Below are 27,003 nucleotides of genomic sequence, written 5' to 3'. Positions count from 1 at the left end.
GGAGAGGAAACCACTCGAGCTGTTTCTTCAGCCCAACGGCTGCTGCTGAAGCAATCCCTCCAGGCCCCTTGCATTCCAGCCAGGTTCTCCCAGCAACTCTAACATTAATGTCAATGCTGCTAGGGGTCTGAATAAATGTATAATGGGAAGAAAGGGGAGGTTTAAAAGATGGCTTTGTATTTTGTGGCTATGGCATCTGGATGTATGATCAAGAAAGATGTAAAATGTTATATGCTTGTACTTTCATAAATGCTACAGGGATTGCACCTATCAGGAAAGGCCGTCCCCCAAAAAGTTAGTGGACACAACTTCCTTGCCTTAAGCTGCTAGTGAAGGGACTGGAACTTAACGTGTTTGAACGGAAAAAGTGATATTTACTATTATTTTTACCTATTGGTATGTCTGAGAAAAGAGAGACAACATAAAAACAAAGGAAATCTTCAGCTAGAAATACACTTTTGGAGTTCTAAAAAGCAGTTTTGAGTTGCCACTGAGCTCCTGTGAAATCAGATGTCTGACCCTTAGAGGCTGATGATTTTCCAGCCTGATGTGCATGTTTCTGAGCAAGTCAATTTGGACTCTCAGACTGGTAAGATAAAAAGGCCTTACTTAGCAAAGTCCTGCTTGTCATTTGGACTTGGAACACGACTGTCTGTGTGTCGCCATCTTGGCTTTGCGGCTGCAGAAGAAAAGTTGCTCTTTTTTAGAATCCTGAATTCACAGATCTTAATTGCCCGGATCTGATTCTGAGCTGAAACCTGATACTGTCTGTTACTGGCTGTTTCAAGCTCAACATAAGCTGTGCTGAACTAAAGCAAGCACGTGCTCAGTGAACAGGACTTTGACAGGAGGACTGCTGCAGATTTCAGATACCCTTTGCAGAGCCGTAAACTGAAAACATCCTGGATTCTGCCTGGACCACCTGAATCACTCCCAGATGCCTACAGAGAAGGGCTTATTCCTGATGGCGCCATCTGAAGTCAAGCAGCTGACTGGTCTATTTATCTGATACAGACACTAACTGCCCCCCTGACTTGCGGTGACTGCCGAAAGCTGCCAATGGGAGGGCAGGGACCCACCCCTCACAGATTGGACTCCTGACGCCCTCTCCGCGAGGTCTCACTGTTACTGACTCGTGTTCAGTTTTCAACAATGGATTAATAACAACCTGGCTCTACTTCCCTCACCTTCACCTCACCATCCTTGTGCATACACCTTAATAAAACAACCTGGTTGTTAAACACAGCTGTCTCCAGAAAGGAGTGGATCTTTTCTAGGCTGCTCACTACATAAATGATCAGGAGAAAGGCACGGGAGGTGACATAAACCTACCTTAAAATTTTCTAAACATTTGGGATTTCATCCAGACCAATACCCAAACACATCTTTCTAGTTAAGGGATATAAAAAATACTTTTCTGTAAAAATGCATTTGCTCCTCTTGCAAGTCCACATGATTGTGGGAAAAAATTGAAAATCTGTCATTACTGAATGGGACACACTGGTTTTACAAGAAAGAAAAAACAAAACACAGCACCTGAGAAAGCAAAGGAGAGGAGGAAGACATTAATGATTTTTTGTTTTTCAGAATGATTCTTCAAAGCTTTGCTGTCCTCCTGAAGGCAAATTCCCAGCACTGGCTTTCCTCGCTGCTGTGGGTGCTCTGAAGTCAAACCCACGGCTCGGAGACAGCAGGGAGCAGCCAACTCCTACGCTTTCCACACAGAACCCTTCGAAACATCATCCACACTAGTGAGGCAAATCCACTGGTCACGAATAAACAAAACTATTTGGGACTAATTTCCTTCAGGCAGTTCATCTGAAAACAAGGCCTGAAATGAATTAACAGAATGGGAATGAGAACTCTAGAGCTAAAGGTCCTTTGGGAGGAGGGAAACGGGGGGCCTTGTTACCGTATACTACCTGACCAACGTAGGTCTCTCCTGGAGTACCCTAACAATCGTAAACTTTTGTTTCTGGGGTACCACCTATGCCCTCTGAGATTATACTTCTTCATGGATGTGCTCTGATGACCATGACACTGCTTTAACCCTGGAAAGCTTTCAGGTGCGCTTCAACTTAGGGGCCAGAGTTGCACTGTGCCTGAATTGACGCCTCAGGCCGTGTAAAAAAGGTTCATACAGAAAGTGAAGGAGAAGGGCGCATGGGTGGCTCAGACGGTTAAGCGTCTGCCTTCGGCTCGGGTCATAATCCTGGGGTCCTGGGATCGAGCCCCACATCGGGCTCCCTGCTCAGCCTATTTTTCCCTGTCCCTCTGCCCCTCCCCCTGCTCATGCTCTTTCTCTCAAATCAATAAATAAAATCTTTAAAAATAAAAAGACAGAAAGAAAGTGAAGGAGAAATCCACCTGGTTTCCTAAAATAAACTTCATGGTTGATGGGATTTATTTTCACTAGCTAAATCTAGGACCTCTAAAGACAACTGAGATCACTACTATGGATTGGCCTTACCTTGCCCCATCGTATCCTACTGATAATGAGTTAACTTTAAATGGTCAACAGTTTCCTACCCTGATATAAAACTTTCCTGATGGTAAGAATGTCCCACTATGCCTTAAATGTACAAGCTATATGGTTTACATTGAACACCTGATCTTTCTGAGAATCTGGAATTTGGGCACATACCAAGCAGAGGCTATTTATGTGACTAGTCCCCAGTAAAAACTCTCATTACTGAGTCTGCAAGAACTTCTCAGGTAGACAACGTTATCACATTGGTTGTCAATTCTGTTGCTGGAGAGACTGTCTCCTATGTGATTCCACAAGTACTGTGGGAAGCCTACGCCTGTTTTTCCCCACACTTTATCCAACGTGCCTTTCCTTTTTGCTGCTTTTGCTTTGTATCCTTTTGCTGTAATAAACCACAGCTGTGTATGATGGAGTCCCCCTAGCAAATCACTGAATTCAGAAGAGGGCTTGGACTAATAATAATTGTCAACAGGTAAACAGTCCAGTCTAAAGTGAGCATTCCATTTGGGTATAGAAATGCATCACCAAAATTTCCTTTACGTTAGCAAAAAGTTAGAGTTAATAGATTACTTACGAAAACAGATCAAACCACTGCTGTTTTGTAACAGATTCCTGGCGTAAAAGCTTCAAAACAATCGGACGCATGAAATCCCATTTGTCTTCAAATTGAAGTGAACCTTTATTCTTTAAAAAAAAAAAAAAAAGATAAAAAGTAGTTTAATTTAAATGCAGCTAAATCAAAAGTGTCCGTTATTTTTGTCTTTCAAGAGTTAACTAGAGAAATGCAAGGTTTTAAATTTAAAACAATCGGTTTTCCATAATGGAATCCCTATAAACTTAATGTGGTTTCAAGAAATCACAGGAAGACACCATGAAAAAGAAAATTAATTGTACAAACGTATAAAGAATTTGGCCTTGCCCAAGGAGAAGGTCTGGTCTTTGTCCTTGACTTGTAGCAGGTAATCTCTGGGCTCTCAGAGTGTGTGTCTGATAAGAGAGTTGTTGTTTGCCTGGTAACCTTGGGTCAAACTGGATAATCTAACAAATGTGATTTAGGGAGGGAACTGGCCATACCCATAGAGTCCTTAGGGTTGGGGCTGACCAATCCAGAAACACTACTGTAACTTTGGGAGGTGGTTTTGGGTTAACCAAAATGGAGACTGAGATTATCCACAAGCAATCAATCAGTCATCCCTACATAATGAAGCCCCAGTAAAAACTCCGGAAAGGGAGGCCTGGATGGCTCAGTCAGTTAAGCGTCTGCCTTCAGCTCAGGTCATGATCTCAGGGTCCTGGGATCGAGTCCCGCATCAGGCTCCCTACTCAGCAGGGAGCCTGCCTCTCTCTCTGCCTGCCACTTCCCCTGCTTGTGCTCACTCACTCTCTGACAAATAAATAAAATCTTAAAAAGAAAAAGAAAAACTCTGGCTGGCTCAGTAGGTGGAGCGTGCGACTCTTGATCTCAGGGTTGTGAGTTTGAGCCCCATGGTGGGTGTAGAGATTACTTAAAAATAAAAATCTAAAACAAACTCTAGATGCTAAAGCCTGGGTGAGCTTCTCTGGCTAGCAGTACTCCATACACACGGTCACACAGTAAGAACAAGAGAGATATGCGATCTGACTACAGCGGAGAGGACCAGGAAAGCTCTGTGTTTGGAAACCTCCTACACTCTGCCCTCTTTCTTTGGCAGATCTTAATCGTATCCTTTCTCCAAAATAAGCCATACCATGATCTATGAGTCTTTCTAATGAATTATTGAACCTCAGGGTGGTTTTGGGAACCCTCCAAACTTGTAGCTGGTATGAGAAGTGAAGGGGATCTTGTGTATAAAGACTGTACCTTCTAATTTTATAGTTGCCCTAAATTCCGCACAAAAAGTATACTGAGATTCTATATAAACTCTGAAAACTGAGAAAAAAACAAAAAACAACAACAACAACAAAACAGAAAAATACCCATCCCCCTTTTTAATACTAACAAAACCCTGATACCAAACTGGTGAGAAAAGCACAGGAAATGGAAACTCTATACAAATTCAACAAGGACATAGGTGCGAAAATCTTAAATAAATATTAGCAAATTAAACAAGTGGCATATCAAAAGAATGATATTTCATAATCACACATGGTTTATCCCACGAATGCGAAGTGGTTGAATATTAAGAAGAAGAGGTCATCAATTCATTACATTACTAGAGAGAGAGAGAGCATATGTGTTCAGTCATTACTACTGGGGCCACGTGACTTGCTTTCACCAATAAATGTCCACACAAGTCATTCACTTCCTAACATGCTTATGAGAAATTTCCAAACACACCTACGGAACTCATTATTGTTTTTACTACATAACATTCTTAAAGATGCTGCTCACTCTTATCAGATAAGGTTCTAGACTAACCACCTGGAATCTGCAAACTCCCTAAAATTATAACCCAGAAGAGGTCTCTAAACATGCGGGCTAACAAGAACCCACCTCAGAATCACCTAGTGCGGCAGTTTCACATACAAGTTTCTTTCTTTTTTTTTTTTTTTTTTTAAGATTTTGTTTATTTGACAGAGAGAAAGAGCACAAGCAGGGGGAGCAGCAGAGGGAGAGGGAGAAGCAGACTCCCTACCTAGCAGAGAGCTGATGCGGGGATCGATCCCAGGACTCTGGGATCATGACCTGAGCCGAAGGCAGATGCTTAACCATCCGAGCCACCCAGGCGCCCCCACATATAAGTTTCTAAAACTTAACTCAGACCTACTGGGATCAGAATCTCTTGAGTTCAGAATCAGCATATTTAGTAAATTCATGATAAAACTACATAAAAATGTTAGAGGATCTATGACCAAAAACAGGTTAAGAACCATTGACTAACAAACTCTTGTGAAAGCAAGTGATGCATCTTACGTCCATGGACACTGGTGTTTTTCTTTTTTTTTTTCTTTTAAACTTCTTAAGAAAGGCAAACGGTCACATGCAGGGCTGCATTTGGATGTCTGGAGTCTTGCAAGCTTGACTACCCTACACTCTCCTACAAATGTACCCTGAGAGCTTGTTTGGAGGTTTTAGCAGGGGAGTACAGCTATTCATATACCCTTGACCAAAGAACGGTCATCCTCTATCGGGGAGAGTCATCCTCTTTAACCAAGCTTGCAGCTTCGGGAGGAGTGGTGAGGGAAGGAGGGGACACCCGCCTAGTCAGCCAGATCAGCCACATCAACCTGCTGATCAATGAGGTGACAGATGTCACAGCCAGACCATGCTCACCTCCTATATCCATGAACACTGATGATCCTAAAAGTGACTGTACTGTCTTGCCCCAAGTACCTTTTTTAATCACAACATTCTTATTATAAGCACCCACGAGTGATATTCATTCAAAATTTTGTACTGGGATTAGCTGTACTTTCCCCCGAACAACTAGTTCGTTTTTACCTTATAGACTTCAGTGAATCATGTAGGTAACTTTGCTCTTAAGTGTTGGCTATGGAGAAATTCAGAATCAGATGTGTAATTCTATGGCATAAAATTTGTGTACTAACCTTATGGCTGGCTTCACTTTTTCTACTGTTCCCTCTGAGGGAGGAACATGCAAATAAACAAATTTGAAAGAACCATAGAAAGTTTTCTTGACTATGACATGGAGAATCATTATATAAACCCTTAATTAGAGGATACTTTACAACATCAACTAAGTCTATTTCCCTTAGCAATTCTGGCAATTCATAAAATTAAACATAGTATAAATCCTGCAATTAAAAATCAAAAAGGTACAAAGGACTGGAGTAAACAGGTGTTTGAGGTAAATTAAATACTGGTTAGACTCTGAAACCTATTAGCTATGGCAAAATAACAGGAAACATATTTTGGTTCTTCTGTTTGATGAAATATACAAGACTAACTTCAGAAACATTTTCCCCTAATACTGAATTAAAGAAGGAATTCAATAACTGAATGTTTTCTCTTAATCTTTTCGAGTCAAAAAATAATGCTCAAGCAATTATTTGGCCTATTCTCTGTTAAACTGAAGAGCGTATCATTAAATCATAACTAAGCAGCAGAACACCAAATCTACTATCTACGAAAGAGTGTACCTTATCAATATGTGAAGGGACCTTCAAATTATGAACCCTGATTTATGAACATTTCCATTGGCTAACTGAAGACCCCCTCATCTCTGTTAACTTGCTACAAAGTCTCTTCTGCTTTCTCTCATTATTACTCACAATAACAGTAGGCTGAACTCACCAATCGCTAGTATATCTAGGATTGTCTCGCCCACTGGCTCTTTTTCACCAAGACTTCAACATCTGCCGTACCCCTGCCCCTCTGTCCTTCGCTCCTTTCAGCCCAACTAATGCCCTCACAGGCTTTCTTCTTCTCAAACACACGGGCTCTGGGGAGGCCAGTGGGGAGCTGGTCGTGAGGGAGGAGTGCAGGCAGAGGAAGCAGCCCCTGGAAAGACCCTAAGGTAGAAGCATACTCGATGTATTCAAGGTAGAGCAGAGTAAGGACAGACGAAAGAACAGAGGAAGTCAGGCAAAGCAAAAGAGGTCTGGATCTTGCAGGGCCTTGAAGACCATTATAAAGACTGTGGCTTCTATTACAAGTGATATGAGAAACAACGAGAGGGTTCTGAGCAAGCAGTGACATGACTGATTTACATCTAAAAACCTTCCTGATTGCAATGTTAGAAATACATTATAAGGGACAAGAGCTAAAGCTGAGTATGAGTTTAGGAGGCAAGGTAAGAGGTGACAGCGACGTGGATCAGTACAGCAGCAACGGAAGTAGGGAGTAGTAGCTACATTTTATGTTTTAAAGGTGGCACTAAGTAGGATTTCCCAACAGTATGCATCTGGGATGAGAGAACGGAGTAAAGCAGGACTCTAAGGCTTTTGTCTGATCTATCAAGACCCACAAAATGAAGTCCACTCCAGGAGCCCTGCCCATGTCACAAATCTAAACCTAAGTCAGCCTGCACTTGTGGGAAAAACCTCACTGCCAAGGAAACCCAACACCAATCACAGTCCTCCAACTCGGCTTTAGTTAGCGTGTTTCACCCTTGAGAAGAGAGCCTGCTCGCCTCATAAGGAAACCTCCAATGTCCTAACCAATCAGGCCCTGTTTCTGTACCACCTCTTCTAACATTCTACAAACCCTGCCCTTGCCTCAAATCCTTCAGGAAGAGTCCTCTCTCCCCTCAAACCCTTCAGGAAGAGTCCTCTCTCCCCTCAAACCCTTCAGGAAGAGTCCTCTCTCCCCTCAAACCCTTCAGGAAGAGTCCTCTCTCCCCTCAAACCCTTCAGGAAGAGTACTCTCTCCCCAGGTTGTTAAGCACTGCACTCCCTCAACCCATGGATCATCTTCCCCCAAGTCAAGGACATCAAACTCGTTACTGCACTGTTTTCGTTGTCATTTGACATGTGCAAGAAGCATGGCACTGCCCACGGAACAGGCTCAGAAGCAAAGCCCTGGCATCTGGTTTCCGATGGGCTGCGTCTGACACATCTACTCAACAGCCCCTTGAAGATGTTCAATACACAGCTTCATAAGCAGCTCTACAATTAAAAGAGAAAGGTCTGGTCAGGAAATTAAAATACGGAAGTCACTGGAGTGCAGATGGGTTTTTAAACTTGTTACTGAACCAAGGTGGTGAACGTAAGAGAGAAGAGGACCCAGGCCTGCGGCCTTAGGCATCCAATATTAAGAGGTGGGAAGAAGAGTAAGAACCAGGAAAAGAGACAGAAGGAGCAACCACAGAGGTGGCACGAAAATTAAGACTCTGGTATCCTGGAAACCAAGGGAATAAAGCGTATCAAGAAAGGGGGAGTGATCACGTGCAGTGCGTGCTCCTGAAAGATTATGCAGGAGGACTACTGAAATAGCAACATGGAAGTCAGAGACTTCACATTAATCATAGAAGAACATTTCAAAGAGCGCTAAGGACAAAAGCCTGACTGGAGTGGAATTAAGAGAGAAAAAGAAGGAAAAAAACTGGAAAAGTACAGACAACTCGTGGCACTTTTGTTGTATGAGAGCACAGAAATGGCATGGGAGCTGATACGGGGAGAGGGAGTCAAAAAAATTTTTTTATGATGGGATAAATACAGTATGGTTTTTATACTGATGGGCACCTTCTAGGATATATTATTGATGATGTGGGAGAAAAGGAGGGAAACTGCTGGAGAATTTGAATTTAATTTGCCCTGGTAGGCAAGAGAGAAAGGGGCCTAGAGTACAGAGGGGAGGAAAGGACTCTTCACTGAGAGGGGAGGCAGAGCACACATGCCGATGTTGGTAGGAGGGGAGATGATGTAAGTGCCACTCTGCAAACTTCATTTCTGATTGCTTCAATTTCTCAGTGATGTAGAAAAAAGGAAAATGCCTTGGAAGATGGGGGAGGAGGTGCTAGAATTTTGAGAGAAAAGATATGAAACAGGTATCTAGGAAAGTAGAATAAATGGCTATGGTAGTGTGACTAGGCTCACTTACAGACTCTGGTCATGGATTTAAAGTGAAAATAACACAGATGTGTCTTTTTTGCCTGCAACATTCACACACGTGCTGGCACTGAAAGGTGGAGATGATTTAACCAGGGTTGTGGTTTTCCCAAGTGAAATGAGAGAGAAGCAGGGGAGTCACAGTGTATTCAAGGGAGTGATTATAATGACTGAACAGAGAATAAATGCCCGTAAAACTGAGAGAAAGGACATTGGGATAAGAGACAGACTTCTGCTTCCAACCACAATGGAATAACAACAGCCAGATTTCCCCCTCCTGCCTCAACAACTAGAGAGCCACAGGGCAGTACAAGACAGTACTTCCCAAGAAAACCATCATAGGCGAGCCCTACAGATGCCCAACATATTGCCTAGAGAGAGTTTTCAAGCCTCAGCACAAGCAGGGGAATCCAAACAGCCTGGACGTTTTACTTAGGAGCCAGAGTTTAGAGAGGACAAGGTGACAAAAATTTGTGATGCAGACAGAAAAAAGAGAGCTGTACTAGACATATACAGAGAGGTCGCCTTAAGCCCTTGACCGAATTCTGACTTGCACAAGCATGTGAGAAAACTATCAGAGACTGGGGAAAGGTCCATTAGAAAGGAGCAGACAGAACAATCAGCAGGGCTCATAAAGGGCTAAGAACAGTTTGTGCTCCTACCAGCCAGGGCAGAAATGCTCCTTAACACTAGGGAGAGTCCTCAGAAAGGCACTGCATCCATAGCGGAGCCAAAGTACTCCTACTCTGAATGTTGTTCCAGACCCACTCTAACAAAACTCAAAAGCAAGCTTCAAAAACATCAAGCTGATTCCAAGTTAACTTAATTGTGTCAAAGCAAAATCCAGAAACATTTAAAGGATATTTGAAAAACTCAGGCCCCAAAACATAAAACTCACAATGTCTAGCATCCAATCAAAAATTACCAAGCAGGCAAAGAAGGAAAATATAACCCATCATCAAGAGAAAAACCCATCAACAGAAACTGCCCCAAAATGACATGAATGATAGTTTCAGTAGAGCATGACGTTAAACCAGCTATTATATACTTCACAAGTTCAAGAAAATAGAAGAAAGCATGAACATCACAGAAACAAAAGATTTCTAAAAATGATTATCAGGGAGCTATGGAACAACATCAAATGACCTAACTTACATATAACCAGAGTCTTGGGGGGGGGGGGGTTATCTGAAGAAATAGAAACCAAAATGTTTCCTAATTTGATAAAAACTATCAACTCACAGATCTCAGACACTATACAATAAGGTGGTAGAATCAATGAATTAAAGGCCTTAGTGAAGCTAGATTACTGGACTAAGAACATTAAAATGAGTTAGAAAGACAGGAGAGGGTAATCAGAGTAGGATGCTTAACACTGACACTACAGAAGGGTGACATTTAAAAAACTTCTCATTATATTTTTATTGTTTTTGTTTAATCACTCCCTTACAATATTTTGTACTATTTCTTTCATTGCAAATATATGGCACTTAACTAATTTGGGGTTACAGTCAATAAAATTTTTACATGTGATAACTGTGATACAAAAGAGGATTTCCTTTTGCTTATCTCTAAATAGCAAAATGGGTAGTCTGAATATCCAATAACACTAAATAAATTTGAGTTCAGCTATTTATAACTTCTATTATTTAAGTTCAGTATAATCTTCAATGTAGCTCATTCCATCAATTTTGATCATTTTACTTTATAATATCTGACTACTAATTACGTGTCTGGTATGGTTTTAAATATTTACAAGTATTAATTCATTTAATCTTTAAAACTACCCTCTGTGTTTGGTGATATTATTATTCTCACTTTATAGATGAAAAAAACTGTACACTATACCCTGAGATTAGGTTAGGTTATTTCCCTAAGATTATAGACAATAAGGCAGAGCTGGGCTACAAATCCAAGCAGTTTAGTTCGGTTAGAGCCTCATTCTTCTTTTTTTTTTTTTAAGGTTTTATTATTTTTTAAAGTAATCTCTACAGCCAATACGGGGCTTGAACTCATGACCCTGAGGATCAAGAGTCACATGCTCTTCTGAATGAGCCAGGGAGGTTCCCCTGTTAGAGCCTTATTCTTACCTACTCCCTGGGTCTTTCCTGAATGAGTAATGGAAGGACTTGCAACCTATGGGCCAGAATCCAACCCCTGACTTAATTTCACTTAAAAAAAAAAATTGCAGAAAAAAAAAAATCTATGATTATAAAAATTCAGTGGCAATTATCTAAAAACCACAAGGCAGAAGCACCGCTATATGAAAGACATATTTATCTTTAAACACGGTGCAGAAGAAAACACTTTTCCAAAAAGCTAAACATCTTTTTCCAATGAAATGAGAAATTTCAAACTACACTTCCCTTTAAAACCTTTATGTTTCTTTTATAGAGAAAAAAAAATTTTATACAAATTCTGATAGTGCCTAAATTTTTAGAAACCCAAACAACTAATTTTAAGGAAAAAAAACAACATCAAAAGTAACAGTACTGGTAAAAGTAACTTATTTGGGGGGCTTCATCATTCATTTGTTCCATTTATTCATTCAACAAATTTGAGTGCCTAATGTACTTGAAGAATTATGCTAATCATTGGACTTACAAATGAAAAGTCTTCAAAGGAACTCACATTCTAATATAGTATTTCTTAAATTGTGGTTAAGGGACTCCTGGAAGGGTCCCAGGATATATTTTTGAGGCTCAAAAGTATAACAATAAATTCTTAATTTTGTTTTTGTTTTAAAAAGCGAAATAAGCTATTAACACAAGTAGGGTCTGGATCATTTGTATGACTTACAACCAATCACTAGCCATAAATTGTACAATATTAAAAATAAGAACTTTTGTTCCTTAAGAGATACCATTAAGTAGGTGAAAAAGCTACCCACAGAGTGGAAGAAGTTATTTTAATACATATATCCAAGAAGGGCTCTTCTCCAAAACATACAGAGGTTCGTAAGAATCAGTAAGAGAGGAAAAAAAATCCAATCCAATCCCCGGCACAACACTTGAACAGACCCTCTACCACGCCAATATCTAAATGGCCAATAACCATATGAAAAGGCACCCCTCGTCATTAATCATCAGGGAAATACATATTAAAACCCCAATGAAATAACGCTACACATCACCAAAAAGGCCAAAATAGAAAAGAATGACAATATCAAATATTAGAGAAAATTTAGAGAAACCAGAACTCTCATCCTTCTGGTGAATGTAAACTGGTACTACTATCTTAGGAAACTACTTAGCAGGATCCATGAAAGCTAAATATATGTATAATATGTGACGCACCAATTTCACTTCTGGGTATACTTCCAATTGAGCTGCATACATACATCTACCAAAGACCTGTACCAGAAAGTACATCGTATCTCTATTCTCAATAGTGAAAAACTATTAACAACCCAAATGTCCATCAACAATAGGATGAATAAACTGTGAAATATTCGTAATAGTGGCATACTATTCAGCAACAAAAATTTAACATATAATATAGAGGAACCTCACAGACATAATGTTGAGCAAAAAAAGTCCCAAGAGTACACACTAGTTCATGAACGAAGTACATCTACAGTTACTAGAAGTCAGCATAGTGATTACCCTGGGGCGGGGGTTCCAAATTAGAGACTAGGACAGGGCAAGAGAGAGGGAGCTTCCAGGGGTACTGTTAATATTCTATTTCTAGATATGGGCCTTGATTATACAGGTATGTTTGCTTTATAAAAAATGTATCCAGCTATACATTTATGATTTATAGGCATTTCTGTATATAGGTCATATTTCAATAAATCTTGCTTTAAAAATTGTCATGCTAGTGTTGTTCATTTAAATATTATTGAGTTTTTAGTGTTGTATTTAATTGGTAACTATCTTTTAATTGTTAAAGAACTCTGAGTTTAAGGAATTTATAGCTAATTTTATATCCATACATATTAAAAATGTTGTAATAGCTTCCTCCCTTCTTTCCTTCCTTCCTGAATAACTCAGTCCGAAAGCCAGTGTCAATGAGATTTCTCACTGTCAGAGAAAGAAGTCACATTATATGGAAAGGGAAAAGGATAGAAATGAGTTTATTGGAATTGGGAGGACTGGGGTGAACTCATTGGTTTCGATAATATACAGAAATCAGCACAGGGTGTGTATGTGTGCGCATGCACGTGGGTGCATGCGTGTCCTAGCTCAGCCCAATGGGAGGGCCTGGGAGAAGCAACATCCCAATAACAATTAGCATACCTAGCATCCAGATCCTGATTTCTCAATACCATAGTCCATGAAAAGGTTCCTTAGAGAAAAATGTTAATTCCAAAGTTGGGGCAGAGACGATCCTGGAACACCTTTTTGTGTCAGAAAGTAAGAAAGTATTTAATCTAAGCAAAATAAATGACAGTAACAGATTACAACATATTAAATAAAAATTCTTTGGATGGGGGGGAAACAGCCACTGGCTATTGGCATGGTTACATTTAACTCCTAAATGATCATCTATAAATTCACTGAAGGAAAAACTAGAACAGTCTAACATAGTTTCCTAAGATAGTAGTACCAGTTTACATTCACCAGAAGCCTCCACAACAGTGCATATAAGCAATACATGATGAAGCCCTACACGGAGACAATGCTACTGGTGAGATGTCCATGAAGTGGTTTTGTAAGGAAAGAATTATGACTTAGCCATTTACCAACTGTGTGACCTTGAGTATGTTACTTAAACTCTCTGTGCTTCAGTTTCATCTAAGTAAAATGGATTTGACAAAGTTATCTATGTGCAAGGGTTGTTACAGGATTTAATAAGACATGTAAAATGTTGAGAGACGTGGATGAAATAATTAAACGTGGATGAAATAAAGTGCTGGCTATCTTTATTATATTAGGGACTCCTACTGTAACTACTATTGCTTCTAATTCTCCTACAGTGACAGGATTTGGTGGTAGTTAGACGTAGGAATGAGAGAAAGTTGAAAATGACTCAACAAAAGCAGTATTAAGGCCCTTAGCTCTCAAATGACTTATGAGTAGCTCCCTCACTGGTACTCCCCAATATAATTCAAAATACAAAGGATACTAAGTTCTAAAATATATATTAGAGGTCCAAAACATTTTCTTTAAAAAAAAAGAAAACATACATAACCCACACATTTTTTTCTCATTTTTTTTAATGGGAGTAGGATACCTTAAATATGTGTGTGTTTTACCTATTGGATAATGCAACACGGCTCTCAGACTTCTGACCTGAGTAACTGACAGAGCGCCGACCATAGAAGAAACGCCAGGGGAGGAATACATTTGAGCTGAAAGATTTGGAAGAAGTGGTAAGTTCAATTTGGGATGTACTGTCCAATAAAAGCAAATGCTGAAGTTCTAACTCCTGGCCTCTCTTCTTTTTTCCTGTGTTCACTGTTCCTCTTTAAATAAGATAAAAGTATACTTACTACTAAATTGTTCTTTACTTAATGTCTCCCCCACAAGGCTGAGAAAAAAAAAAAAATCAGTGTCAAGTTTCTCAGAAACAGAGGAGAGATAGGATGAAAATAGTAAGAAAAAAAAGATCAAAGAAAGAAAAATAGGTGAACAAAGGCTTAGCTCCCTTTCTTACTCTAATCAATATAAAGAAATCAGGATCTCTTAATATAATATGTTGGTTACCCAGAACCAATAAAGTACATTCAGCTATATCTAAAAAAGTATCCCCTAATGGAATAATCAGTTCTAAAACAAACTGACAGTCAAATCCTACAATCTCTTATCTATAGCCACGGTGATTGTTTCAAAGAAAAACAAGCATGCATTAGGAAGAAAGCAAACTACAGAAGAAAAGTTTGTTATAGGGCAGTAATGAAAAATGCCATCTAGATCTTTCTAGAATATGTTATTTAGAAAGTTCTGCACACTTCCTATTGAAATTCAAGAGTGGTTTTTCAAACAATGAATTCATCTGCAACAATTCCATTTTATATATTTAATCCCAAGAAAAAGGTAGGTACATAATTCCTTGTGTGCACATATAAAACATACTAAAAAAATAGTAATGCTTGGGGCGCCTGGGTGGCTCAGTTGGTTAAGCGACTGCCTTCGGCTCAGGTCATGATCCTAGAGTCCTGTGATCGAGTCCCGCATCGGGCTCCCTGCTCAGCAGGGAGTCTGCTTCTCCCTCTGACCCTCCCCTCTCTCATGTGCTCTCTCTCCCTCTCTCTCAAATAAATAAATAAAATCTTTAAAAAAAAAAATAGTAATGCTTAACACAGGAGAGTGAACAAAAACAGAAAAGTCCATTAGCTTGCAAAATGTACTAAGAATCATTTTTAAATTACTCACTTTACAACAAAATAACACAACTGGTTTGCCTTGAAATGTCCAGAAATCCCTACATAACATATGAGACAAAACACATGCCATCAAACTGTAGAAGCAATCCTATGACAACAATTTATAATGATATCAAATGTTGCATTTGGGGGCGCCTGGCTGGCTCAGTCAATGGAGCGTGTGACTCTTGATCTCGGGGTTGTGAGTTCGAGCCCCACAGTGGGTGTAGAGATTACAAAAAAAAAAAATCCTAAAAAAAAAGTTGCATTTGGAAGAAAACAGAACTTAGTTATTATTACTGTACTTTAGTTATTATTACTGCCCTAGAACATCTCCCTCACCCCAAACACATGACAAAAAAATTAAACTTTTCTTCTGTAATTTGCTTTCTTCCTAATGCATGCTTGTTTCTCTTTGTTGTTCTTGTAATATCCTCGTGATGACAAAGGTACAAGAAAAGTTAAAGGACAAGTTGAGGGAAGACCAGAAATAATGACATGGACACACTAGTAGCAATTACCTCACCTGCACACTTTCATGCCCGTAACATTCTGACTATGACACAGGGAGGTTATTTGATTTAAGATTTGTATTTGTTCCCTCTGTGAAGTCCCTATCCTATTGATTATGAATTATATCCAATGATGGCATTCTAATTACTTTACAAAAGTAATTCAATTTGTGTATTTCAGGTCTTCCGTGTAAATCATGAGGCTATTTGAATGTGTGGGTTCCTATATGATCTATAAGCCACCAGCACTCCCAGTTATGTGATTTTAAAACCACATCTGCAATCCCCATTAACCAAAAGAACCACAAAACTCCAGTATATATTTGAATCCTGGCAATTCTCACTATGTTCCAGCCATACCACCCTTTTAAATGTGTTCCTCAAATAAGCCAAGCTCACCACAGCACCTCAAGACCTTGCCTAGAATAGAATGCAGATCATTCAAGTCTAGCGTCAATGTCACCTCCCAGAGGCCTTCCTAAACCAACCTAAGAAAACTGCCTTTCCCCCACTCCTCTCTGCACATCTGAAGCCAAGGGTTTAAGCATATAGATTTAATTTGGCTTTGAGATCGAAATTTTTAATTTAGACCAACAGGACTTTTTAAAAAAGCCAGAAAGCTAGGAGATGGGGTTGAAATGTCATCAAGTGGCAAGGAAGGAAAATTCAACAGAACATAGTTGAAAGCAGTATTTAGGGGAAAAAGATATAATTATTTTGTTGTAAATAAGTAAAAGAGTGCCCCCATCTTCTGAACACCATTTCCATCATAGCTCTCGTTTCTACAAAAACTACCCAATGTGTTACTTCTTTGGGGTCAGTATTCACACGTTTGAATGTAAGCCCCAAAGACTAGGGACTTGTCTGTCATATTCACTACTGTATCACACTTAGAACAGTATCCAGCACAGAGTAAGTGCCTACATTCTGGAGAATGAACAAACCCCATTACAAAGATCAAATATCCCTGATACCACCTGAACTACATGTTTCATGACCAGTGTTTTAACCAGAGCTGTCACTTGTTTACTTGTGTACAGAGTCCATCAGGCACCAATTCACTCTACACCCACTATACCAAGGCACGAGTCAGATGGCCTTCTGTGACACAACTGGGTTCACCAGGATGCCTAGCAAAATGTCCAATAAGAAACAACTGTCTTGGGGCGCCTGGGTGGCTCAGTCGTTAAGCGTCTGCCTTCGGCTCAGGTCATGATCCCAGGGTCCTGGGATCGAGCCCCGCATCGGGCTCCTTGCACATCGCAAAGCCTGCTTCTCCCTCTCCCACTCCCCCTGCTTGTGTTCCCTCTCTCGCTCTCTCTCTCTGTCAAATAAATAAAATCTTTAAAAAAGAAAAAAAGAAACACCTGTCTTTGTCTCTCTCTCTTCTCCACCCTTCTTCTCTGCCCCCTAGATGGATCTCTAGCGTCCTCTTGATACCCTCCTGCAGTCTAAAATTTCCCTTTTCTAATCCACTGATAAATGACTGATCTCTCAAAGTTTATCCTAAACTGTCACTTCCTGTCAGTAGCATTAATATACATCACCTCCAGATTATGGTAATTGCTCATTTATTTTCATAGAACGTGAACAATGCTCACATTGCCATTTATCACAGACTTATAGTAACTAATTTAGTCCACGAACATACATAACCCTGAGTTCCTTTTCTCCCTAGGCTGTGTCAAATGTAACCATGTCTCAAGGATGGGACACTGGAGGGAGGGCAGGCGGCCCTAAGGATCATGTGCCTCTCACATGCCCATCTGGAAGGGCAATTCCCAACTCAATGAAAACTGACAAGTTAGGTTCTAAATAGGGCTTTCACTTACGTTCACAGAGAGATTAAAGAATCACTAGCATGCAACAGAGCAGGCAGTCCTGCTTCCAGAGCAGCCAACCAATCTCCTCTCCATTCCCACCAAATTTTACCTTAATCACCACCTATAAAAAGTCTACCCACCCTTCAGAATCCAACTCCAATGCTTGATCAATCCACCAGAAATGATCTCCTCAGTCTGTGAGGGACCACAGAGTTTGGTAACACTACTTAAGTCCTTGCCTTAGAGAAAATCATTAGTACCTTTTAACCTCCCGTAGCATATGGTGAATTCCCAAAGAGGACAGATGTTTTACACATCCTTGTATCATTCGTGGTGCCTAGTACATATGTGTCTAATGAAATCATTTTAATAATGAATTCTATAGACACTCTGAATCACTCCTTTATTATTTCCATTTTCTTTCCTCTCAAAAAATAAAAAAGTTTCCACTGAGAACAGTAGCGTGCCTCCTATTTCAGTTTCAAGTTTGGATTCTCTAATGAATTGGTTTTTATACTTCTACCTCCTTCTCCCTCCCTCTCTCTAAATCTAATTAGAAGGGAACAGAACCAGAAATTCCTCCTTTTAACCAATCAACACTCATTTAGTGAGCATCTACAATGCACAGATAATGCACTAGACGCTGCAACAGTGGAGCTTACAATCCTGAAAGGGAGTCAGATACGCAAACAGACTGTGCAACTAACATGTAAGGCATAAAGCAAGTGCTAAAACTGAAGTGCTGCAGTGCTCCGGAGCACTAAGAAGAGGGCAGGAATTTACGGGGACAGGACCCGTGGGCAGAAAGAGCCGCTGCTGGGCTGGGTCTTAATAAAAACGGATTTTAAGGGCCAATACTGAAATAGTGGTATACTAGTGAACCAACAAGGAACCAGCCAGGTAGAGGTAGGGGTATGAGAGACAGAGAGAAAGAGGGAGAGGGGGACAGAGAGGGAAGAGAGCAGGAGGGGACAGGGGAGGCAGACAGAGAGATATTAGGGAGAAGACCCAACTGGAAAGGTATCAAAGAATTTGAACCATCAAAGGTATCTGAGCAGGAAAGTGATATGGTCAGAACTGTGTTTTGGTCCAGAGCTCAGATCAGAGTTAAGAGATAAAAATAGTGAAATCATGGGAGTTAGGACTGCCCCAGAAACAGAAGTACAAAGATAGAATAGGGCTGAAGATTAACTCCTGAGAAATAATCACACTAGGGAGGAGAGGAGGGAGGTCAGTGAAAAACACTAGTGATCTGAGACAGAGGACACTACGGAGAGAATCTCATAAAAATCAAAAGAGAAGCAGAGATAGTCATCAATAATATCGGAGAAAAATCTCATTTGGCAATCAGGAGGTCGCCATTGCTCTGGAGACCGGCAGCTTCTCCGTCAATAGGTGGGGGTAAAGGGAGTGGAGTCACAGTAAGTTAAGCAAGAAGGTGAAGAACTGTAAAGGCAGCAAGTGGGGGCTGCTTTTCAAACAACCTCGGGAATGAATGGCAAGAGGAAAAAGGGCCAAAGTTTTATGTGCAGAAATACATGAACTTTTTTACTCCATAGAAGCCAGAATAAGGGGCCTGAAATGTGCTGGCAGGTCCTGGAGGGGAAATGAAGGCTGAAGAACAAGCCAAGAAGCAACACCGCAGGTGCCTTGAAAAACAGAATATAGGGGAAACTGGAAAAATGTGTGGTACTGACCACAGGAGTTAACTGCATACAGTAATAGGCTAAGAATTAAATGGGGCTGAGACTTAGCAAAATAAGATTTAAACAACTGCTATTTGGGGTAGGATACTCAACTTTCTGAATAAAATAGCACTTAGGGCCTAGATACTTCCAAAGCAAAGGAACCAGAATTACACGTTAAAAAAAACAAACTTAAAGTAGTAATACTGAAAGGTTTTGGGAGATATAAACCCCCAAGACACTGGTAACTGTTTATGACAAAATACACAACACAAATCTTTGCATGTTAGATTTCCAAAATCCAGCCATAGTCCACTTGCTTTCAATAGACAATATAATCATTATTATATCAAATGCCAATATTAAAAACGTAGGTGGTTTTTACTGCTTTGCCCTCTGACTTTAAGTTTCCTATCAAAGTTCTGAATCTTATCTTTCGTAACATATTAGCTATCCCTCCAAACTGTCATCCACAAACTCAATAAACTAAACTCCACCCAAGTTACTGGCGAATAGGAAGAAAACTTATTTTTTCAGCAGGACACTACAGGCCTCCCTTCAGGGTTGATGATTTATCACTTATCCTTCTTCAGGTACAGCTATTTATGATCATGAATCCAGTTCTAACTGTATTTTCATCTAGCCCACGTTTCTCCATTTTGACCACAGGACATGATAATTCTGTCAAATATAGTCTGGTGAAACCTATTTGCACAATGTCTAAGGCATGCATCTTATGAACCAGTCTGTTAGTCCTGTCCAAAGAGCAAACGAGGCTAACCTGGCCACACCCCACTCGGCTCTATCTTTATTCAAGGTACCACCAGACCTGAATTTAGGTGATCCTATGAATTATTTTATGGGTCTACCCTGGCAGGGTCTCACTACATTTCTCCAAGAGGACAAACTTTTCACTTTTTAATTAGTTACTTGTTTAAGTATGAACATGAGACAAGCCCCCTCCCTACTCCCAATATGGAAAGAAGAAGAAAAAAAAAAGATTTTTCTGGCCAACTTGAACATGTAAACTTTTGAAGCTACAGACAGAAGAATCAAATGTCTACTTATAATGTCCATTATATGATGTTAGTTATGTGTATTTAAAATCACACACTATGTAAAATAACATTCAGAAATTCTTTCTCCCCCTTTCCAACACTTCATAAAACAATTTCATTGAAAATTTTCCAGTGTATCTTTGGCATCTGTCTTCATGTTCACTAGGGTGAATAAGTCATTTTACCCGGTTTTTCAAAGCATTATCACCTTCCTTTAATTTATAAAAGTTGTCTGAGTTACAGAACTTTTTGAATCCTTGTGAACTTTTTAACCTAAGTCCTAAATGCCCATTTCCTAGACGTTCAAGCAGTTTTCTCAATCTAGAGGTGTGTGTTGGGTATGCAGATTCAGAATCTCCACAAAGTGAGCACAACTAGGATTTACCGAAGCAGCTCGAGACGTGCACCTTCTCCAAACAACCCTTTGTAAGGCTTCGCAGGGAGTGGAATAAAGTGATTTGCTCTTTTCTGAGACAGAATTCTTGGGGGAATAAGACCTTGCTTTACATCCAAGTAATCAAGTAAAAAAAAAAAAAAACCCACAAAGAACCAGGAACCCAATTATTTCTTAAACACGCTTCAGTACCATCAGCTACCGCTTATGTCAACACGTGGGACGCACTAACAGGAGTCTTCAGAGGGCGAACAGTTTTCCCCCGGATCTGTTAGGATCTGCCGTCCTGCTCCGAGACAAGAGCAGGAGGGCTCCCTCCATTCCCAGGAATTCGTTTTCTCAGAGACAGCACCGGAGTAATTCCGGGGACAAGTCGTGGGGACTTAGTCGCCGTTCTAAGCACTTACACACACGGGCTCGACCCTGACAACGCTCCTACGAGACAGATGCCGTATTAGTGATTAGGGAACTGGGCACGGAGAAGTCAAGAAACTTGCCCGAAGCCACACAGCTTCGCAGGGGCGGACCGAGTTTCGCTCTAGGCCCCTCCCCCTTTTAAAAGAAGCTATATCGCCTCTTCAATTAGTAAAATTTGGTGTGCATTCCGTAAGACCGTCCCATCCGCCAGGCGGGTGCGCGGTGTAGGGAAGACGCGAGCGGGGTTCCAGGGGATTCCCACGTATTTTCGTTACGTCTGGCCATGTGTTCCTCACCCCCCCGCCTTCCGAGCGCAGGGAATGCGCCCCTCCGGGCCTCCGGCTCCCTTGCCATCCCACGGATGCAAACCAACTTTAACCCGCGCCTCGGACCCGGTGACTCGGCGGAGCGCGTCCGCGGCACTGCTCGCCCCGATGCCGCCCTGGGGCTACGGGGGCGTCTCCGGGGGAAACAGGACAGGGGCTCGGCGACGGGGGCAGGAGCAGAGGCGCAGCGGGGGAAGGCGCCGCCGGCTGTCCGACCGGAATTCCGCGCACAGGACGAGGCCGCCGGAGATTCAGAAGGCGGGGGTCGGGCGGGCCGTTGGGACCGACTGGGCAGCGTTTTCTCGGGCTTCCCGTTCACGCGTCTTGGACTCCCGCCGCCCCGGAGACCCCGAGAGCACCGCGGCCCGGCGGGTCGGCGCACAGCAGCAGCACGCGCCCGCCGCCCCCCGCGAGCCGCGCTCGCCGCCTGCCCTCGTCCGGGCCCTGCGCACCGCGGGCCGGCCGGCGCGACGGACAGCCGGAGCCTCCCGACCCCCAGGCCACACACCCGCGTGCGGCCCCCGGCGGCCGCTCCCCGGGCTCCCCCGCGGCGGACAGCCCCCGAGCACGCTCACACTTGGCCGCCGAACCCGAACCGGGCCTCTCCCGCGGCGCCGGAGGCGGCGGGCGCGGAGTCCAAGCCGGGCTGGACGGAGCGTCTTACCTTTAACAGATTAGACGTCGCCATGTTCCTTCAACTTCGCCTCTCGCGAGACGGCGCGAGATTTCGTGGCGCTCGGGGCCAGGCCGCAGGCGGAGGCCCGGCTGCCCAGCAGGGCCGAGCGGCCCGCCGGCCCGCACCGGGGTGTGCCGGGCGCCGCGGAGGCGTGCCGACAGCGCCGACCGCGTCCCGGGCACCTGGGGCTTCCTCGCTCTTCCCCGCTACATGGTCACCGGAGCTTCCCCACACCAGAGAGCTTATGCACACGCTCGGGGAGGCGGCAGCGGCGACCGGGGAGGAGGCAGCGGGAGCCGACCTGAATCGGAAGAGGAAGCATCGACTCCGCGAGCCTCCGCACTCTTTCGGATTAGCCTTTGTGGTTGCACCCGCGGCGACCACCGGCAACGAATTTAGCTGGGCTTGGGCCCGGCAGCTCAGGTTCCGCGGCCGCGTCACGTGACGCGGCGGGCGGGGGCGCGCTCGGGAGCGAGCGTGGGAGCCGGGACGCCTCGGCGGGTCCGGAGCCTGCGGAGAGGGCGGGAGCACGCCCTCTGCTGGCGGGACCGGATATTTTCCCTGCCCCGCCCCCACCCCAAATGCGGGGACCGGGTGTGCAAGGAGCGCCGCGCTCCCGAAGGAGACGCTTGTGACAGCTCGGCTTGGGGTCCGGCAGCTCAGTCAGTAAGAACTGGCACTTCGGAGGCGTCCAATAAATGTTTGTTGAATGACTGCATGAATCAGTGGAGGCGCCAGAGTGTTAACTATTAATATTTCCAGCCCAGAGTGCCTGGCGCTGAAATAATCCATACAAGGTTGTTCAGGCAGTGAATATTAATCTTGAATTTCCCGAAGGCACATGATCCTAGAAGGTACTCACCGTAAACCCCCAAGCTTTAGCCCTTCAGACCACTAACCCCTGGCCGGGGGAAGAGAATGTAACTCACCGTAGAACCTACAGTATTATATGATGCGTGTGTACAAACAGTATTCGTTCCTACATTCATAATATCTTTTTAAAGTTTTTTTTTTTTTTTTCTTTTTAAAGATTTTCTTTATTTATTTGAGAGAGAGAGCACAAGACGGGGGAGCGGGAGAGGGAGAAGCAGACTTCCCGCCGAGCAGGGAGCCCGATGCGGGACTCGATCCCGGGACTCCAGGACCATGACCTGAGCCGAAGGCAGTCGCTTAACCAACTGAGCCACCCAGGCGCCCCTAAAGTTTTTTTTTTTATTTGAGAGAGAGCATAAGCAGGCGGGAGGGTCCCCGCTGAGCAAGGAGCCCGATGCAGGGCTCGATCCCAAGACCCTGGGATCATGACCTGAGCTGAAGCAGACGTTTAACAACTGAGCCACCCAGGTGCCCTACATTCATATTTTAGGGGGAAAAAATAATAAGATCTCTGGAGGAAAATGCAGCCGGGAAGGGGCATGAAGTTTGCAACTCTGGAGAGCCTAAGATCCTGCGGGGCCTGTGGACCACTGTAATTAAGGCCGGGCTTTCCTTCTGGGGGAGATGGGCAATCACTGTGGGCTTCTGAACAGAGGCGTGATCAAACTCCGCTCTTCACGTGCTCCCTTTCCTGTGTAAATAGTAGATAGAAGCAGAAGGGTGATGTAGGGAGCTTCCCTAATAGCTCCTTACATTGACCCGACAACCATGCAACCGAGGTGTCCCTGCTTTACAAATGATTTATTAGCGTGATCGAGGCACGATTAAACAGTGACTGGGTGATAGACCAAGGACTCAGAGCCACTGGGCCTGGGGTGTCCTGGCGGAGTGTTAGGCCAGGGCTGACTCTCCGTTATCTGAGGTTACCTGACCTGTGGAGTGATCTGGCCAACATCACTCCACTCGGTGGGGGAAAAGACCTCGTCCAGGACAAACTTGATGTAATTACGGTTCCCTTTTCCAGGGAAACTGGGTTTTCTCTTCAACCCCAGGCCAACTCCACTGCTTAATTTAAGGTGTAAATTGATTACATTATCGTCAACCTGATGTATCTTTAAAAAAGTAAGATGACAAACTGATAAAGTAATTGCTTTATTAATGGCTGACACTGCTTAAGAATCCAACTTAGTATTTTGTACTTGTTTGAGTGCTATTTATTATGTACTAGGCCCCAGAAATATAGGATTAGATAAGGCAGAGAAGACCCGTGCCATCTTGAAGCTTATCGTCTCATAGAGGAGCTGATATTGTGTAGTTACACAAATCAGATGTTACTTAATTGGGGGCGTCTGGCTGGCTCAGTCCGTGGAGTGTGTGACTCTTGATCTCGGGGTTGTGAGTTCGAGCCCCACTTTGGGTGTAGAGGTTACTTAAAAAAAACTTGCAAAAAAAAATCTTTTAAAAAATTGCTTAATTGCAGCTGTGATAAATAGCGCAAAGGAAAAATACTCTGTGCACTTCAGAGCATATGGTAGGGAGGGAGACTAATATCCTAACTGCCATTGTTCTCATGGCCACAGCATGCACTCTGTGACTACTCTTGAAAACTCAGCTGCAAACATCCCGCTGTCTAACTGGATGTTTTGTCCTCCCCTCACTTGTCCCAGCAACACTGTGACAAGCTGTCCCCATTTTCCCACGAGATCTCCTTACCATGGGCTCCACCACCTCCTTGTTACCTAGCATTCCCTCCTGTTTTCACTGTCTTCCTCTTCCCATTTCGATCGATGGCCCATTATTAGAGAAATGTTCAAATATTTTAAATGCTTAAATATTTCATTTATTTTAAAATAGAGATCACAAGCACATGGTACAAAATTCAGAATGTGCTAAAAGGAACACAGCTAAAAGTAAGCCTCCTTCCCCCTTCTGGAGTCATGTTGTATATTGTGGTAGAGATTTGGGTTATTCAAGTGTATGCATTTGTCAAAACTCAGCTGTGTGCCCTTAAAGTTTTTGCATTGCCTTCAAAAGAAAAAAATTGTAAACAGTTTGAAATTTAGTTAATGACATTCGTGCTGAAGACTTTAGGAGTAAGTGAAGTTATGTCTACAGTTTACTTTGAGATGTATCAAAAATAACATGGTTTGGGGCGCCTGGGTGGCTCAGTCAGTTAAGCGTCTGCCTTCAGCTCAGGTCATGATCCCAGGGTCCTGGGATCAAACCCCACGTTGGGCCCCCTGATCAGCAAGAAGTCTGCTTCTCCCTCTGCCTCTGCCCCTCCCCTCCATTCGTGCTCTCTTGCAAGCTCTCTCAAATAAATAAATAAAATCTTAAAAAATATATATAACATGGATTGATGGTTGCATGGAAAGGTTGACCAAGCAAGTATAGTAAAATGTTAATGACAGAATCTAGGTGATGGGTATACTAGTGTTCAATGTGCAAAATATTTCAGCTTGTCTGTATGTTTGAAATTTTTCATAATTAAATGTTGGAGGAAAAAAAATTTTTTTAATAAGCCTCCCTTCCTCCACAGTCCCCCAGCCAACCCATCATCCCTCACACAGAGACAACCACAGTTACCAATTTCTTGTGGGAGTCTAGGACATTCTGTGCCTACGCAAGCAGTCATGTATGTATTCTTTTTTCTCTCCCCACAAATGATGGCGTACTACTCATATTCTTATACTACTTATGTATGATATCAATTACTGAAAAATATGTTCCTGCTTATTTTTTTCATGCTTCTTTTTTTTTAATTTTTTTAAGATTATTTATTTATTTGTCAGAGAGAGAGGGAGATTGCGTGAAAGCAAGCAAGCACGCACAAGCAGGGGGTGCGGCAGGCAGGGGGAGAAGCAGGCTCGCCACTGAGCAGGGAGCCCGATGCGGGACTCGATCCCAGGACCCTGGGATCATGACCTGAGCTGTAGGCGGACACTGAACTGACTGAGCCACCCAGGTGTCCCTTTTTTTCATACTTCTTGACAGTCAAACAATTATTGGCAGGCCCTAATGCATCCATTGCCCCCAGAGTGTTTAGGATTATTCCTTCAAAAATAGGCTCTTGCAGTCCCTTTTAAACATAATAGCTATAAAGTCAAAGCTTTTGATCAGTAAGAATCAAAAAACAAAAATTTCTGTACATAAAAAAGGTAGTATATAAAGTTTAATCAATACAGTGATAAGAGAATTGGTGAGAACCTAGAGGGACACCAAGGGTTTACAAGATTTTGGAGCAAGAGAGAAACAGACCCAAGAGGTGGGGGATCCGGCTTCCCGGATCTCTGTACAGCACCTGGAGGAAGACTGCCCCACCGCCCAGCACCAGGAAGACCCATGGGAGCCAACCCTGAGCCTAACCCAAACTCGAATCTAACCATAGCCCTAAATCAATTTCTATTCTTATCCCTAAGCCAGAAGATCTTTCTTTGCTCTGCCAGGGAATGTCACACATTACCAGTGCTGAGCCATCTGTTCGCTGTCTTTCTTAGGAAAGCTAGGTAAGAGGGAGCCGCCTTCTCCATATTGCTTGTAAGACAGTTGTCTGTACCTTAATCTGCGCTCAGCCCACTTTATATGGGTGATTCCCTCTTCCATGGCCCCCAACACTTGTAAGCCCCATGCCCACCTCCAGAAAGTGGGGCCCTGGACAAGATGGGGGCTGGGGAGGGCGGGGGGAGAGAAGGAAATGAAAACCCCACTCGCAGCTTTGTGAAACCAAGGAGAACCATCCTGAGATTTCCACCCAGGGGACCAGGTCAGGAGTGAAACTTCCACAGCCCACTTTCTACCTGTCACGTAATCACTTTCCTTGCAAATGTCTTCAACAACGTCATCCCTTTCCCCGTCCAGAAACGTAAGTAATCTAGGCACAACCTTGAGTAAACCCTGCCATCTTTCTCACGCCTACACCCAAGGAGCGAAACATCACCAGAGAAGAGCCCGAAAC

General features: G+C 42.8%; 1 protein-coding gene across 1 annotated transcript in view; it reads right to left on the bottom strand.

Moving 5' to 3' along the window:
* Positions 1 to 22,456, bottom strand: part of CUL5 (cullin 5) — a 90,407-nt gene extending 67,951 nt beyond the window's left edge. The window contains exons 1-2 of the mRNA XM_032427689.1: positions 22,164 to 22,456; positions 3,063 to 3,172 (exon numbers count right to left, since the gene is read on the bottom strand). Of these exons, the coding sequence (XP_032283580.1) occupies positions 3,063 to 3,172; positions 22,164 to 22,187 (134 nt within the window). The 5' untranslated portion in view covers positions 22,188 to 22,456. The remainder of the gene's footprint in view (positions 1 to 3,062; positions 3,173 to 22,163) is intronic.
* Between the last annotated feature and the right edge of the window lie 4,547 nt (positions 22,457 to 27,003).

This window comes from Phoca vitulina, unplaced genomic scaffold, assembly GCF_004348235.1.
Source record: "Phoca vitulina isolate PV1807 unplaced genomic scaffold, GSC_HSeal_1.0 scaffold38, whole genome shotgun sequence".
NCBI classification, from domain to species: domain Eukaryota; kingdom Metazoa; phylum Chordata; class Mammalia; order Carnivora; family Phocidae; genus Phoca; species Phoca vitulina.
The sequence above is the reverse complement of the archived record's forward strand: the minus strand, read 5'-3'. Positions and strand labels throughout refer to the sequence as shown.